General features: G+C 37.7%; 1 protein-coding gene across 1 annotated transcript; it reads right to left on the reverse strand.

Annotated features, from left to right (window-relative positions):
* Positions 1-13,451: 13,451 nt before the first annotated feature.
* On the reverse strand, positions 13,452-14,123 carry LOC140009882 (uncharacterized). The gene has a single exon (XM_072056217.1). It carries the CDS (start codon positions 14,121-14,123, stop codon positions 13,452-13,454), a length of 672 nt encoding a protein of 223 aa, XP_071912318.1.
* Positions 14,124-18,504: the final 4,381 nt, after the last annotated feature.

The raw sequence follows: 18,504 nt of genomic DNA on the forward strand, positions 1-18,504 counted from the left end.
GAGTTATCCAAGTGCTTTACTTAGTTTCCTAATTGACTTTGGAAAGCAAGTTAGTTTTGGAAACCTTTAGAAAATCCTTTTCCTCTTGGAAACCATTTTTAAGAAACTTCCAAACCCTAATCTAAAGTCGGCGGCAACAACCTTTAAAGCTCCCCCACCGCACAATCCAAACTCACACACCACACAAGTGCAATTCAGAATTTCTGGTCCTAGTGCTCAAGATAATTCGACTATTGGTCAAGGCAAGAAGATGGCGTCTCAAGAAGATGCATCAAGCTTCCTCCCAACGGGCTACTCAAGAATTTCCCAAGAATTTTACTCCCAAACCAAGGAAGCCCTTCACCACTGTAAAAGAGTATAAAAAGATGTTTATTCGAAGGGTGGTACAAGTTTCCAAGACGCAAGGTGATCAGATTATTCGAAAGGTGGTACAAGTTTCCAAGACACAAGGTGATCAAGAACCTCAAGAAGAAGTAGGTCAAAACTTTTGAGTACTTTTCTTTTTCCTTTGCTTAATTTTCTGTTTTGGATTGGAAGCAAGATGTAAGAGACGGTTTTGGGCAATAAAATTCACTTTCCTCTCTTGTTTTCTTTGTATCTTGCCAATCGGATTCTCTTTTCTTTTTTTTTTTGTTTCTGTTTTTTTTTTGACTTAACAAACGCCACAAACACTTGGTCGAATGGGTCAAGATCAAAATCTAGTCAGCCCTCTATCTTCCCACAATCAACGATCAAGAACCACAAGTTCTTACAAGAACTTCCAAGTTTCAAGAACTTCAAGACTTTTAAGAAACCCTTAAAATCTTGTAGATTCTCTCAAGATTCACAAACGCCAACTAGTTTTACCAAAAATCAGTTTAGAAAATTAAGAACAAACAACTAGGATAACTCACAAGAACTTGGACAGGTTTGGACGAAGAAAACCCTAGCGCAATGAGAAACCCTAGCTGCAAGGAAAACCCTAGCCGCCCAAGGTCCGACCTTCTTGCTGCCCAAGCGTCGCTCAACTACTCAAGTCAGTTTGGCACGAAACAAGACACAAGATTATGGACAGAATTTGAAGACAACTAACGACTCACTGCCACAAACAAGTCGCGGCCAGATTTGACGCACACAAGAGATGCTAACGGACTGGAATTTGGATGATCAACAAGCACGCACAATGGATACACAAACGACTAGCACTTGATGCAACAAACTACTACGGATAGATTTGAAACAAACGACTCAAAATTGATGCGACAAAGGACGAAACCAATGCGGACAGAATTTTTTTTTTAACAATGCAGCGGACAAAACACAAAAAAAAACCCTACGACACAACTACGAGAAACAAAGATATAACGAAAGATACCTCCACCTAAGCTCTGAAGCCAACTGATACGCCTCTCGATCAACTCGTTTCGAGACATGTAGCACGCTTGCCCAAGGATCTAGCGAGGTTGTCCAACGCTTGGATTGCGGGACCTAAAACCAAAACGGACGACACGAATTGGTTGAAGGGTAGTAGAATGACGACTCCAACAGAGGTGATTACTCTAATAGATAGGTCGGTAGAATAATCAAGGACCTTCGCGAGATTGCTCAAGAACCCTTGCCAAAAGCAAGTAAAGGATCGAATGCTCTCAATAATTGAAGAGAAACAAATCAGAATTTTATTATGAAAATTGTGTACCCGTTAACCGTACAAAGTGAGCCTTTATATAGGCTAAGGGGCTAATGAAACCCTAAGAAACTAGATAAGGAAGGTCGGCCACTCCTTGGACAAGGTGGGCCGGCCCATGACTCAAATAAACTAATCTAATCCAACTCTAAACAATTGAACCTAATACTAAGGCCTAGGGCCTAGTCGATCAACCCTTCATGGGCTCTCTTCATGGGCTTGGATCATCATGTAGACAGCTTGATTATCACCTTCCAAGCCTTCAATATCCCAATGGATTCCTTGTTGGTCTTGAACATTTCACACAAGAGCTTGAAGGGACTCCTTGAAGCGCTTGGCCCGTGCACGTATGACTGGGCCCAATGGAACTCGAACTGGATCATTACTTGGGCTAAGGTCCGTGCACACATCAGTTCTATTGGAATACATGAAGTCATGGAGGAGATGGACCGCTAGCTATTTGATTTTCATGTTTTTGGTTTCTTTTGTTTTGTTTGATTTTTCTTGTTTAGTTGGTTAGTTAGTTATTATTATGAATAAATATGGCCAGCTATTTGAGCCATTTAAAAGTAGTTAGGGAAATAAGTGACAAAATCCTTATCCAAATTGAATCAGTCTTAGTGATTTAGTTTTTAACTATAAATAAGCCTTTTCTATTCCATTGTAAGACAACCTTTTGAGACATAAATTAATAAAAGTGAGTTGTCTCCTTTTATGGAGTTCCTTGATAGAACTTGAGTTTCTTCTTGAACTATATCAAGTATTTAGCTTGGATACTTGTGGTGTTCAAGGCAAGATGACCACATCATCTTGTTCTTTCAAGCCAATAACCAATCCACTATGTTTCTAGAGACGGGTTCTCTTTAGGTCTAGCAAGGTAGCTATTATTCCATAACTTGGTCAAGATAGATCCTTCCGCTGCCTGATCAACTTGGTTCTTCAAGACAGGTTCTTGTTGGATCGAGTTCGTCTCATTTAGAATCAGAGTTTCGGCTCTTGACCCAGGTTAATATCCTTTTTCTTTTCTTATTTTTCCTATTTGTTTTTCTACCTAAACCCTAGCCGCCTTTTTATTTAAAAAAAGAAACAAAAAAATTTTATTCTTGTTTTCTTGATTTTATTGCTTGAGTCTAACCTATCCCCTTGATTGATCGAGGTTGAAATTTCTTGGTGTGATTAGGTTCTTGAAAACAGGTTTTTCGAGGGTTTAACTCTCAATTAAATTTCTTCCAAGTGAAGTCGTAACCTTGTGTCGAGTCGTCAAAAGCCAAAAAAAAAAAAAAAATTTGCGGATAGTGTTCACAGGGGGTACTGTAGCGTTATTGTTATCGCTACTGTAGCATTACTATTCATCCGAATTACTGTTCATCCATGTTACTATTCATCCAAATTAAAAAAAAAAAATTTTAGATTGTATTTTGTTGTGTTTGCTTTTCATTTTTGGTATCCATCCGTGGTTAAGTGGTAGAAGAGTCCTTAGGGTTTCCAATTCCTAGTTTACTTAGAATTAGTAAGTTCGTGATTTTCCTTTCCCCATTGTGCACAACTTTCCTTTGCTGTTGAATTCCTAGCATCTTTGGGAGTCCATCAAAACTATTATTTCTAATCCTTAATTGTGTGGGGAAAAAAATTTCAGTTTATTTCCATTACCAATTCCATCTCCCTTTGCAATACTGAAAGTTCTCTATTATTGCTACACGTGTATGTTTCTTTTGGCCAAATCTCGATTCGAGGACGAATCGCTTTCAAGAGGAGGGGAATGATACGAGCAGTGGAACCATCACTATCTCGCGCCAAGTTGCCTGAGAGTTTTTTCAATCCAATCCATGATGTTCAAGACTCTATTGGAATACATGAAGTCGTGGAGGGGATGGAGCGCTAGCTGTTTGATTTTCATGTTTTTGGTTTCTTTTGTTTTGTTTGATTTTTTTTTGTTTAGTTGGTTAGCTAGTTATTATTATGAATAAATATGGCCAGCTATGTGAGTTATTTGAGCAATTTAAAAGTAGTTAGGGAAATAAGTAACTAAATCCTTATCTGTGAGAACCTGAAAAATTTTTATATGTTTTCTAGACATTATTTTATTTCCTTGTCTATAAATTTATACTTTTCTTCAATATATTAATTTTCTATACATTTTTATAAGTAAGTGAATATAGTTTTCAAATCATTTTCTTGATATAAGTTAGTGTACGTTAAATTTGAAGTGTAGTATTGACGTGGGACCCGCTAGTGCGTTAAGTGCGTATTATTCGGACAACTAGCTTAAGTTTTGTGTTATGGGATTAATTTACAAGATGCTAGGAGATAATTAGAGGTTTGCTAGATTAATTAGTATGGAGAGACAAGAAGATAAGCTTAAATATAAAGGGTGCCACATGTCACGTTTCTATTCGAGGGTGGACTTTTGACCAAGATATTTGTTTCCTTCTTAAAGCTAATTTTGACCAAAACTTTCCCATTTCTTATGCTCTCTTGGCCGAATCTTCTAGCTAGAAAAGGAGAAAAGAAAACTTCAATTCCAACTTCAATCCTTGCTTGGATCTTGAGTTCTAGCCACTAACTTCACAAATTACTCCATATAAAGTGCTAGTTAAGGAAGATTAGGAACTTGAATGGAAGGATGTTTGGAGGACAAAGCCTAAGCTACCATCTTTCTTAGGGAGATAAGGTATTTTGCCAAGAACATCCTCTTTACTTCAATTAATTGCTTATTAGTGGTTTTTAGTTGTTTTAGATGTTGTTTTGTGGAAGATTAGCACTTGAATGCATGAATTCCAGTTTAGGGTTTCATTTTTTACCCCATTCTGCCCGGTACTGTTTCTCCTAGTTAGAGGCCGAATTAGCCTTGGTTTAAAACATAACAGTTGTAGAGAATGATGTTTTATAGTTGCCTACAAAATTTCAGCTCAATCGGAGCAACGTAGCCTGTGAAAAGACCGAAATACCCCTGCTGCCCTGTTTCTGTCCGAAAATGAAAATCAGCCTCTGTAAGTGGTTAGTTTGACCAGGAATATTACCGAATTGGTTGATGATGTCTTCTTAAGAATTATAGCCTTGTATCTTATATTTCAAATGGCTTTGGAATTACCTGAATTGGAGTTGTGTGTGTTGAGATATGAGTGAATAAAGCAGGACTGCTAGTTGATTTCCGCAGTAAATTTCGAACTGGAAAATCTGGAGTTGTTTTGGTAAATTTGACCTAGTTAGGGTGAGAACTGGACTGAGTGGTCTTCATGAAAGTTGTAGGTCTTTGTCTTAGCTTTTCAACGCCTTGAAGAACGCCTTAAACGGACTTTGGTAACCTACGATATGGCCATTTAAAGGTAGTACAGTTAATTAGCCGATTCGTTGGAACTTGGTTCTGGGAATTGGGAATTTGACTAGGTTACACTGGAATTTGGACTAAGTGGTCTTCATCAAAATTGTAGCCCTCTTCTTAGCTTTGAAACGGTATAAATTACATCCCAATCCGATAAGCGTAGTTTCGGATATGTCCGTTACGCAAAACCCGTCAAATCTGTGTTTTGTTAAACTTCATTTCCGCACATGTTGTTAGCTTGATTTTTGTACTTATATGACTTTGAGCCTATGGAATGGCTATTGAAATGAGATGATATTGTGTGTGACTTTAGGATTGATTGAGGAAAACAATGAAGCCATAAATGGCTGGAAAAATAGGTAAATACAAAGGGCGTGCTACCCAAATTTTCGCTCGAGGGTTAAGTTTCTATTTGAATTTGTATATTTTCGTTTGGCAAATACTATGACCGTTTTCCATCTTAAAACATGATCCTTCTTCAATTGGAAACTCCAAATGTTTACTTACTCTTACCCAAATAAAAAGGAGTGGTTTAGGGTTTTCTTGGGTATTTTGTCCTCCCTTTTACATGAATTTCATTAAGATATTTAGTCTATAATATCTACTTGAATATGAGATGATTTTGAACCACATAAACAATCCCGAAAATAATATTTTTAGCCTATCTCGTTGGAGTTCGAGTTGTCTTTGGTCCAAGTGTTTTCCGCCGGACATTTTATAACCCTAGTTATTTCCGTCCTCCGATCCAAATATCCCCTTTTCACTATAAAGGCGTCTTTATACGTTTTACTTATCATTTGCCGGTTTTTCTTTGATTTCACTTACTTGTTTGCTCGATGAACTGTAATATTCTCTCTCGTTTAATCTTAAGTTTTCTCGGTGACTGAGGTAATATCCGGAAGGATATTTGCACGTTGTTTTGCGTAAATAGGTGAGTGTTCCTTGTTTGCTATATTTTTCTTGACTTCATGACTTGTGTTCTTATTTGATAATGTGTTAAGTGCTTTCAAGGATTTCCAAAACGAGTTTTCTAGGCGAGCGTGTACTTTACCGCGTTCGACCTAAATGAAACGTGAAATTTTCAATGATTTAATGATTGCTACATTAGTTGCGCATGATGTAAGCCTTTTGGCTGAACTGGGCCGTGCCCTTCGTTACCGATCGACTCGAGCCAGAAGCGGACTCGGTCGGGCGATATGGTAACCCTGGGTGAATTTGGTATACTCGAGTATTACCTTGTAGTCTGGTGGAGCCTGGCCAATTTCCAGGAGGGGGTGAACGAAACGAAAGAACGAACGAGGGTTTTATTTACCAAAAATGCATTTTATTTAATTGACTGGAGGAATAAGGGGAATGACAGGAGAACGAACGAATATATAGCTCCCTGTGAGCCCGTATCCTTTTAATGAATGTGTTTATCGCTTTATTTTGTATTTGTACCTTGAATTATTGGTTATATGTAATGAATGCATTGAACTTCTTGTTGCCTATGTGTTCGGAACCTCACTGAGCTTTTAACTCATTCCTTTAGTTTTGTTTTCCTTAACAGGGGACGGCGAGCAAGGACGAGAGCTCGGTAGAGTCTAGCCTAGACTGGTTTCTTTGGTTTTGTAATGGTTCTCGCCCTAGTGCTCGGCACGGACTGGATGTATGGTGAATTGAGAACCTTTGTATACTCGATGTTTGTACTCCCTTTTAGATAGCAATGTATATAAGTTTTGCTTTAAGTTTTGGATCGTTGTTATGTTTAGTCTTGTGGGTTTATTCTAGTTTCGATTGAGGATTGACGTGAACGACTGAGTCCCGACGAGAGCTGGGCAGGCAGTCCGCCGAACCCTTTGGTACGCCTTAGGGGGAGGCGGGGCTGTCACAGTATCCAAATTGGATTAGTCTTAGTGACTAAATAAGTGACTAAATCCTTATCCAAATTGGATTAGTCTTAGTGGTTTAGTTTTTAGCTATAAATAGGCCTTTTCTATTCCATTGCAAGACAACCTTTTCAGAGATAAATTAATAAAACTGAGTTGTCTCCTTTTATGGAGTTCCTTGATGGAACTTGAATTTCTTCTTGAACTGTATCAAATATTTAGCTTGGATACTTGTGATGTTCAAGGCAAGATGATCACATCATCTTGTTCTTTCAAACCAATAACCAATCCACTAGGTTTCTAGAGACGGGTTCTCTTTAGGTCTAGTAAGGTAGCTATTGTTCCATAACCTGGTCAAGATAGATCCTTCCGCTGCCTGATCAACTTGGTTCTTCAAGACAGGTTCTTGTTGGGTCGAGTTCGTATCATCTTGCCAAGAATAGGTACCATACACCTCATGAAATGTTCATTATGATCTATTGTATTTTAGTCATGAAGTTAAGGTTGAAAGTTGGAAGTTAGATGGAGGAACTTGGGGTTAAGTTGCTGGAAATTTTCTTGCCTAAACCGTATGGTGTGAGCTGTGTTTTCCAGCTTGTAACTTCCATTTTTTTTTGAAGTTTTTCAAAGAGATTTATGCCATATAGTCACGCTATGATATATTGCAGGATTTATGCTTGAACCATGAAAGAAAGTTAAGATTTTGATTAGAAATCAGCATGCATGTAACCTGTTTTAGATGAAACTTTGCGGTTGAATCCGAGTGGATAAAGCTGCAATTTTGGTTCTTTTCTTGCAAAATACTTTACTGGATTTTGTCTCCATGTACATAATATACTTTCTATCCCTCTTTTCATGTCATACAAGGAATGTTTTGCTTGAAATTCAAGTGAGATAAATGGTGGTGTTGAGGGAACCTTGCTGAAATTTCTGTTTATGATTGACTCTTAAGGGCCATTGGATTAGAGCCTAGAGTTTGTAGCTTTAACTCCAAAATTTTTACTAGTTTTGGTCAGAACTCATTTCATGTATCATTTATCTCTTTTAGCTAAACATGCATGAGGTATGTGTAGAGTTAAAAAGTTAGAAAAAAATAGATTTTTGGAGGAAACCCTAAAGCTGTAGTTTTAGTTTTCTTGCCAAGAGCCTTGTCCCATTTTAGTAAAAATCTTAACTATAATCGACATGTTTTTGTTCCATAATATGCTTGAATCATTGACCTATCATGTACGTGGTTTTCCACTTGATTTGAACAAGAAAACCGTGTGAATTTTGAAGGACAATACGAGTTATACTTGCTGGAAATTTGACAACTTGAGTGGCGGTTTAAGAACTTAGGTTTAGTCGCTTTTTACCTTGGGTTTTGATGAAAATTTGATGCCTTATTACTTTTGTGCATGCTCTACTATATATGATCGCAGGGTTCAAGAAGGGCCTAGGAGGCGAACCTGTAATTGAAGTATAAAGATTGCGCTAAGTCGGTGAGTGTTCCAACTGCATGTTTTGACCATGTAATTTACTTGACTGATGTTTCATGTGACTTGTTAATCGAAATGTGACTTGTTACTTGAAATTACTAGATATCTTGAAACTGCAAAGGCGAGTGTGTATTTATCGCACTCGACCTAACTTGGCTGAGCTCTTGTTATTCTGTTTACAAGTGAACTGATATACATGTGCATACCTTGAAAGTCGGTTGGAGATGTTATTTCATCGACTATACTCGTACTTGGGATCCCAAACCCCATTAGCTAGTTAGTCAAATCGAGACAACAAGGGTTTGGTCGAGGCGATTGACGAACCATGGGGACTCGAAAAACGCTGCTACTGAACTGGCTATAAGTGAAATACTGAATGGGAATAAGTGCTACGACTAGAACTTGATGGGAGCCATCTCTAAAGCTGTATCAGTTCATGAATCTATCCTTGAATACTGAACGGGAATAAGTGCTATGTCGGGAATCTGGCGAAGCCACTTCTAAAGCTGTATCAGTACCCATATCCTTTTCTTACTGTGTTAAATTGTTTATTTGAATATGTGAACTGTTAATGACTTTGCTTGTAGTTTACTTTTTTTGCTTTAAGATTTTGATGTATGTGATTGTTATCTTGCCAATTTGATTGCATGTTTTCTTAGAACCTTATTGGGGTTTGCTTATTCCTTTAGTTTGTTTTCAAGACAGGGGTTGGAATCGTGAATCTGAAGATTAGTGAGTTCGAGAGTTGCAGTCTTCGCTTTAAGTAATTACTATCCTATTTGTACTTAATGAATTGACTGAATTATTTGTATTTAGATCCATCTAGTTATACACATAAGTATGGATGTTTTGGAGAGCTAGATGGTTTGCAATATTTGATTGAGGAGTTTCATGCTTAGTTTGGAGTTAATATTATCTCTCAAGTTAATATTAGCGAGTGAGTCTTGACGAGAGTTGAGCAGACGGTTTGTTAAACCCTAGAGTATGCCTTAGGAGGTGGTGGGGTCGTCACATGTTTCAAGTCGAAGCTATTACCTTGAGGCTTAAGCAACCAGTTTAGTGCTTGGTAGCATAGTGAAAGAGAGCGTCCATGTCATCAAAATATTTGACTATGAAGCACAGAAAGGCATAGAGGCATAGCTCAAATGTCCATTTGTTTCACAAGAAAAGCATGTTATTCTCACGAATCAGATTGTTAATACAATATGAACTTCACCCTTCTTGAAAACATTTATCCTTAATGTTTATTTCCCAGCTGCGAATGCCATGATATAATTTAATTGTCATGCCATCCTGGAAGTCGATTGAATCAAAAACAGTAGCTGAAATGTCCTATAAGAAAAAAGAAAATATGACTTATCATGTATTTAGCAAGCAAGAAATATGCTTTTCTCACTATGTTTCAGGACTGCCTGTGTAAAAATATGTATGGATTAATGGCCATGGAAGACAATAAATTGAAAGTGTATGAAAAAAAGTTCATTGGGTGGGTTAAGGGTGATTCAGGGTGTTTCAGGTGGTTAAAGAATTTTAGCCCTGGGATTCATGATAACGGTGTTCATGTCAAGTTTGATAATGGTGGAAAGAGGAGGAGTTCGAGTATAGGGCATTCAACTCCTAAAAAAGCACTTTTAATGAGAGATGAAACAAATATGTTGCTCATGAGTCCTTTGAAGGATAGGAAGCCTCATTCGACGGGGCTTCATCAATTGTATACTGAGATTGGAAAAATTATTACGGAGTGGAAGTTTGCAAAGGACGGTGTGAATATTACAATGAGAGACATTACTAATGATGGAAACAAGTTAAGTTTGCTCCAGAAGAGCTATGGTGCTGATATTAGAAAATCCCATCAAATAGCCCAAGCACAAGATAAGAACTTCAAAACTGGAAAAACAACTCAACCACTTGAGGCACAAAAGAAAAGCCAAAAGAAATTCAAAATTGGAAAACAACTTAACCAATGCAGGTAGGAAAACACCCCAAAAGAACCACCACACAAGAGACGAGAGAAAAACCATTTGTAAAAGGAAAAAAAAAAGGAATCCTTGGCAAGAAGAAAAACAAACTATAAAAGAAGGAAAAAAGACAAGAACTTTTTATTGAGTAAAAAAGAAAGAATTTTTGGAGCAGTTGTATAATTCAGTAGAAACTGGAAAGCAAGGCTAGCTTGTCAATCACAAATTAATTAGTAAAATGGATAAAAATAAAGAAAAAGAAAAATAACAATTTATCAAGAATTGTAACTGAACACTCCAGGCATCAACATGAAACTCATCACACAAGTCTTTACTCAAGGGAGCATCCTGCAACTAAACAAACAACAGAAATGATATAAGAAGATTCAGGGGAAGAATCGCCAAACGAACCAAAAATAAGGACATTAGAAAAACAATTGAATCACTGCAACTTATTAGTATAATTAAGTGCTGTCTTGAGATCTCAATGTTTGTATGTCTGGAATGAGTAGAAGTATAAAACATCGAGAAATCTTTACTTGACATGAGAGCAAGAGATCATCATCAAGTATTTCAAAATGATTGCTTGTGGTGGCCAATCTTCATGAATCCAGAACTAAAAATGAGAAAACCTCCATAAAATGTGCATCAAAAAGGCTAATGAGGGAATTTAAACAGATTAGATTATCTTTTTTTGACAAGTATATAATATAGTCTACCAAACAGTGACAGGGAACACTATAGCCTAATAATGTGCTAAGGTTGCAAAACAAATCCTACTTATAAAATGACAACCTATGTCGCATTTTCTCCACCAAATAACAGAGAGATATTTAGAGAATCATGGAAAATTTTTAACACTTAAAAAAATTAGAAGTAAGTCCTAGATAGTAAACTGGCACCTCAGCACCAAACAAAGACACAACTCAAAAGAATGTACAATCATCAAACAAACTACTCAACTACAACAAGCCTAATTTGATCTTGAAACAGCTTGCAAAAAAAAAATGACAGGGAGAAGGGGAGGGGGGATGAGAGGTCGTACTATTTCCAACTAGGAGAGAGCTTCTTGCTTTCTTGATGGTATAGAGGAACCTCATGTGCAAGTTCTGCCGACCCAAAAAAATCCCTATCTTATTATAAAGGGCAAAAAACCGCGGTGGTCCTCCAACTTTCAACTTTGCACATTTTTAGTCCTCCAACTAATAATTGCACAAATGTAGTCTTCGAATTAAAAAAAGTGTATATTTCTAGTTCATCCGTCCAATTTTGCTATTAAGATGGACGGGAGAGACATCACGGACTACTCTCATAACATTTGTGGGGGCAATCTCGTCAGCATAGCAGAGGGACTTACCTTAAAAATCTCCTTCTTCTCTATTTTCACTCCATCTGAAGCTTGTAGGAGTGGTAGCAGTAGATTTTTGGTTTCAATTGAGCTGAAAATGAGGAGATTGAACACTTCAACTCTCCCTGTGTGCGCCTGTGGTAAATCGACAAAGATGGTGACTTCGTGGACATCTCGGAATCCTGGCAGGAGGTATGCAGTATGCACAGATAGGGGTTGCGAGTTTTAGGATTGGATCGATGGGGAAATGTGTCGTCGGTCAATTGAGGTGATACCTGGTCTTCTAAGAAGGGTGAATGCAACTGAGCAACAAAGGGATGAATTGCAAACTGTACTGACCAAATTGGAGTCAAAAGTTGCAAAGTTGAAGGTGAAAGTGAAGGACATGGAACACGAATTGGCGAGGCAAAAGCATATTAGGAAGTGGCTTGTAAGACTACTGGTACTCTCTTGGGTTTTATTCTTATTAATGGTGGTTTGGCCTCGAGATGGAAGATGGACTTCTGGAATGCTGCAAATTGAAGAAGCTCTATGAAAATTGTGTTCATGTGAAAATTGTATCTATCAAGATACTGTGGAGTAATATGATTTTAAGATAATGTAAAAATTGTGTTGTAATCCTGCCACATTGTATATTGGCCTTTTGTAGTGTTAGCTAGGCTAACGAATATGCAGTTGAATTGTACTCTATGCTTTTGGAAGAATGGAAGTAATAGAATGAAGTTTGATCTGAACTGGTGTAGCTGTGAAATTGTAATGGCAGGTTGGCAGCCACACATGAAGACGGCATTCATTTAACAATTAGTAGACAAAATAGAATAAAGCAGTGGGTACCATCCAACATAGCTTTACAAGATAAAACAGTGGGTACCATCCAACAAAATTGTACCATCCAATTGAAATTGAATGAATGCTAAAAATAATAGTAGAAACCAGAATAAAACAAAACAAAACAAAATGCGCTATTATATTCATTTACAAGTGGATACCATCCAACATAGCAGTCAAAACAATAGTCAAGCTTGACCATTTAACAATTAGTAGACAAAAAACTAATCCACTTATACAGAAAAAGCTAAGCAGTTGGACAAAACCATTACTTGGTCAAAAGCTGTCTATTACAAAAGACAAAAGACATTTCCCAGTCAAAAGAGATCCAACAATAAAGTACTACTAGGTTTGCAAAACAGTGGGTGTTGTTGGATTAAGCTGCTGTCTATCCTCTTGTACCTCCAGTTCCCCTTCGTCTACCAGCTCTTCCTCTACCCCTGCCACTCCATTTTCCCTTCCAATTCCCAATAGTGAAGGGAGGTTGCTTGCCCAAATATGCATAGTTCAGATTGATAAATCCTTTATCAGCATTCGTTAAAGGCTAGTTTATTGAATTTTTCTGCTTCTACCTCTTAGGAGGTAGTTTCTGTGTTAAGGGAGTGCTACAAGAGGCCTGCTGTTCTTGAAGATTAGCGCCATGCTGGAATGATGATTGGTGGTCTTGCTGATCCACTTGTTGTTGATGTGTCTCATTCTGATGCTCATGTTGGTGTTCCGATTCAAATCCCGAATGTTGATGCTCAAATGCCTCGTGTACTTGAGGAGATTGTCACTGCACATTTCTTTTTTTCTTCCTTTGCTGGTCCTTTCTAACCTGTCAATGGCAGCAAATAGCAAAAAGTAAGATTTTAATCTGCCTTTTCATGTATACCACAATTTCTATACACTTATAGTCTGCCTTTTAGATGGCCTCGTAGAGGACTTTGGACTTTTAGGATTTTTTGCACCCTGTGGAGTATGTACACCAATATCAGTACCCTCTTCTACTTGATTAGATTGAGTAGACCCTTCTTTTCAGTATGTAGCTGCATGTGACCTGCTTTCTCACACTTTCTGCAATGTATAACAATTCTCCTTCTCAGTTTTCTACCATGATTTTTTCCTTCTGTGATGTCTCTCATTTGAGCCTTTCTTGGCCTCCCAGGTTGAGCAACAGTGAGTGGTGGGTCCAATATAGGCATGGTGAATGGGGGCCATAGAATTTTACCACTAATTGGTTGGAGGACATTACAATATATCTTCAAAAATAGATCTGTACTGTAGCAACCTTCAACTTCGTTATAAGGATTTCCATTATTCCTATGAATTGCTGCTATTGCATGACAGCAAGGAATTCCACTTACGGCCCACAATTTGCATGTGCAATGCCTTTTTATTAGGTCTATAGCATATTGGTCTCCTTTAGGGCCCTTCAATTGATAACCAACAGCAGCATTCCAAATAGGATTCCAGTGAGTTGAACGCTTCACCCTCTCATCAACAATTTCGGTGGGCAATGGTCCAATAGGACCTTTATATTTCTCCATGGCTGCCTTTCTTTGTTGAATCCTATCCATAATATACTCTCTGATAGTCTCCAGTAGTGAAATTATAGGTTGATCTCTAGCTTCAAGGATATGAATATTGAAAGATTCACAAAGGTTATTGACCAGCATATCACATTTGGTATGAGTTGGGAAAAATGCCTTGCACTAATGCCGAGGATGAGGTGCCTTTTTCACTCAGTTGTGTGCTTCCTTTGTGAGGACTCATGTTTTTATTTCTAAAATAGTTATTTTTATGATTATTTACCATAATATTAGTTCTTATATTATCGTTGCGAGAATTTCTTTTAAGTTTCGTTTTATCGCACGCGAATCGGAAGTTCGCGTTTTTCGCGTCAAAACGACCCAATGGAGATTTAAGAAATTTATTCTAGACTACTAAAAATGAATAATTATAGTGTTAAAGAAATTATATTGGAGGTTTAGTGCACAAGTGAAACAAACCTGAAAGAAAACGGATACGAAACCCTCGCGCGCGAGTACTATTCATAGTTGACTTTTGCTCAAATTTTAACCACAAATCACTCAAGCTTCCCCAAGAAGCTTCATTCATCAGCCACACTCTCTCTCCTCATCTCCATAGCGGGCCGAAACTCTCAAGGGAAGAAGGAAGAAGGCTCACCAAATTTCACTCCAATTCTTGCTACCATTTCACCTCAAATTTTTCACACAACTTACATATCACTTGGAGAGCAACTCTAGCTTGGTGAAAGGCTCCATCTTGCGATTTTCTTGGAGCTTTTGTAGTGATAAATTTCTGGTTTTTCAAGAGCTCAAGAGGTATCCATTATCTCCTCTAATCTTTCCATTTTTCTTCAAAGTTGGAGCTTCAATTGCAAGGGTTTGAACCCTACACATGGATTAGGCTAGAGGACTTGAGGAATTTATTTTTCTTGCTCTTAAATGTTAGCCTAGCGGTCTTGTGGTGACCTCTAGGTAGCGGGCTTGAGGTGTAAATGCTTGATTGTGGTTGTTATGTGTTTAGATGAGTTGATTATGGATAGAAAATAAAGGAAAGATGAAGGAAAAATTGCGCATGGATGCTAGCCGAAATCTGTCCTGTTTTTACCGTGCCTTTGTTTCGAAATTTTGATTCTCAAATGACTATAAAACTGATGTATATATGTTGTATATGGTGTGCAGAAAGTTTCTACCAAAAATCATTTGAATTGGTTGAGTAAAACTTGAAATTTCGAAATGTGAAGAAACCTGGAAAATGTGTTCTGGCAGCTTGAACAGTATCCCTTTGATCGAACATATCTCTTTATATAGATGTCAAAATGAAGTGCTGTTTATGGCATTTGAAACTAGACATTTGTAGCTTTACAATGGTATAAAATGCACTTTCTAGTTCTAAATGAGTGAGCCGTAGTGAGTCGGCAAAGTTACTGCCCTGTTCTGATGGCCTATCCGAGAGAAAGGTAGATGCTGAATTTTGTGGCTCTATTTTCTCTCACTTATGAATTGATTTTGAGAACAATTTGTTCTGATGAAATCTAGCCTTATGATTCTAGTTTTCTACGCCACCAACCATTCACAATTCCAAATTGTATTGAGTGAGATATGGTCCAATTTCCAAACTGCGACAAAACTAGAAAACCCTTTTTTTGGCTGGACGACTGGTTTAGTTGTTTGTGAGATGTTTTATTTTGAAATTTTGATGTCAACCAACTATCAATTGCTTATGAAATGTTTCATGGATCTTGGTTTCACAAATGAATCAAAATGGGACTGGTTTCATGGTGCAAAGTGTTTGAAAAAGGAAAGAAAACAAGAAGACAGATTTGTCTTGGAAATTTCTTGAACTTTGGTAATTTTGTTAACTACCTTTCCGTACGATTTTTTACATGAAATTTGATAGAGGAATAGCCCTCATATGGGAGTTTAATTATACCAAATTTGGTGTCATTCTAAAACCATTTTGATACCCAAATGATGTCCCAAAGTTCACTTTCAATTCTGTTTGTTTGTTTGAAACTTTGATTGAAATTCTTTTTGTGTTACAAATTTTAGAGGCTATTTCACTTTTTGTGAATTTTGCCGAATTTCCAAAGTTTGCCGAAAAACATGATCGAAACTGTCTTGTATGCTCAAGTCAGCCACTTTGAGCTGAAATTTGAATGTGTTCCATTTAGAATCTTGGAAAAGTTTCTAGATTAGTACTTTGAACCAAGATTCCAATGGTATAAAGTTTTCCAATTTTGGACCTATTGAGTGCAAGTTCTGATTTTTCCAAGTTTGACGTGCAAAACTGAAATTTTCCGACTCGATGGGAAATGAGTTTTTGGAAAACTCTTCCCTATCCTTTAAGATTGATTGACCATTTTAAACTTGATTTCATGAAGGAAATTAGTTTTCCTTGTGTTATTAAACCCCTTTTTTGAGCCTCGATTTACGAGTAATTAAGGCTCTCTTTCATGATATTTTCTTAGTATTGTACAAGTATACAATCTTTCTTGTTAACAAGGGGTTTATAAGTAATAGTGTATGATAGTCAATTATTATTTGCTCAGGCGCTCAAGGGAACCTTCAAGAGGAACTCGAAGCGGACACCTAAAAGTTGTTTGAGCACTTACTCCCTATTTTGATTGGTGAGTGTCAAGTGCATGATTTGTTGCAATTATGTGAATTGCTTCTTATGAACTGAATGGTTTATGATTGTTGAGTCGAGTGTGTACTTTATCGCACTCGTTCTCTTTTAACTGATTGAACAACTGAATTGAACTTCTTGCAACTGAATTGTAACTGAACTGCTTGCAAGTCATTGGAGTGAATCTCCTTGACTTATAACTGAACTGTGGGGACGCCCAAATCTCAATTGGCCGACCTTGCGACTCGAGCCAGCAAGGGCTTGGTCGAGGAGCTTGGTGAACCATGAGATAACTGTAAGGTTGATCTATTGAGAGATCTTGCTTGGCCTACTCGCGTAGTAGTGCCTTTTATTGATGTTTGGGCCCGATGCGGTGTATGGTGGACGGAATTGACGTTAAGTGGAATTCTATGGACTTAAAAGCCGACCAGGTTGACGGAGTGTCATCGTGAGAAGGTATTCGATTGAGGCTTGGCGAAGCAAGTGGAACTTAGCTCCTGTATCCTCATTGAATGTGTTTAATTGAAAATTTGTGAATTACTTGAATGTTATAGCTTTAATTCTTGCTTAAATGCTGTTGTTACTTGAACTATGTGTTTTACATATTTTCTTGGCCTCACGAGCATCCGCTCACCCCATTAGATTTGTTTTCCTTAACAGGAGCTGAACTGGAAGGGGATTATGGAAAAGCCTACTTGATGGCTCTTTTGGCTAGAATTTTGAAATGTTTTGTCTAGACATCTTTTGGGAAGTTGTATATTTTGGAAAGTGGATGTATTTTGAACTTGTGATGTAAGATTGAATATTTTATGTATGGAAGCGAGTTCTCTTTCTTACTTCATCTTGTCTTATTAGTTATTATTGGTAATAAGCTTGAACTGGAATTGTACTGAGTCTTGGCGAGAGTTGGGCAGGCGTCCCGCGGATACACTTTGGTTTGCTTTAGGGAGAAGTGGGGGCGTCACATCCTTGTCATACGTCTCCAGGTTTGACATTGCCTTATTGAAGTGCTCAGGTGTAGTACAGCATGCAATATTCCAAAATCTCTCCTTCAACGCCTCTCCTGGATGCTTTTTCTTAAAATTTCTAGCACACAATATCGGTGCTCATAGTTTGAAAGCACCTCAGCTAATGCTCTATCCAGTCCTTGCAATATAAATAGAAAAGTAAACACCTAACTTGACGATAGAAACCAGATTACAACGATATAGTGCATAACCTTTTATTGGTCAGAGATAAAAGTGTAGTGGTATTAGTTTTCTATTTCCAAATCCTCACTCAACAGCTTCAGAAACCATTTCCATTGTTCTGTGGGTTCTTTCTCCACAACTGCCTATGCAATTGGCCAATAACCATTGTTAGGGTCCACTCCAAGAGCAGTAAGTAATTGTTCTAGATAAGTGCCTTTCAGGTGGCATCCATCTAAGCCTATAATAGGCCTACAACCATTCTTAAAGCCTTGGTTAAGTGCCCCAAGGCGGTAGTATAGTCGCATGAATCTTGGATTACCTGTAGGCAGTTTGAATGGGGTAAACATGACCTCCATAGTACTTCCCTCATGTGTCTTCTTTATCTCATTGCAATATTCCCAAATCTTCTTGTATTGTGCCTCTGCAGACCCCTTAATAAGCTGTATAGCCTTGGCTCTTGCTTTTCTAGCCACCCATTTAGAAATCTCAACCTCATAATCCTCATGAACAGTTTGCCTAAGCTCCCTAACGGGCATCTTTGTGTTAGACCTGATTCTCTCCATATACTTATTGGATAGCCACGTAGAAGTCATGTTTTTATTCTTCCAAGCATGATTGCAATTCTCATGCACATCATGCATTGTCTTTACCACCAAATCTGATGTACCAAGTGCCCTCTCAATTGATGCAAAGACAAACCAAAGACACGGGT

Source organism: Coffea arabica, chromosome 6e, assembly GCF_036785885.1.
Source record: "Coffea arabica cultivar ET-39 chromosome 6e, Coffea Arabica ET-39 HiFi, whole genome shotgun sequence".
Classification (NCBI taxonomy): domain Eukaryota; kingdom Viridiplantae; phylum Streptophyta; class Magnoliopsida; order Gentianales; family Rubiaceae; genus Coffea; species Coffea arabica.

Coding starts and splice junctions, on each gene's coding strand:
- LOC140009882 (XM_072056217.1), bottom strand. CDS start 14,123: ATGCTGGTCAATAACCTTTGTGAATCTTTCAATATTCATATCCTTGAA.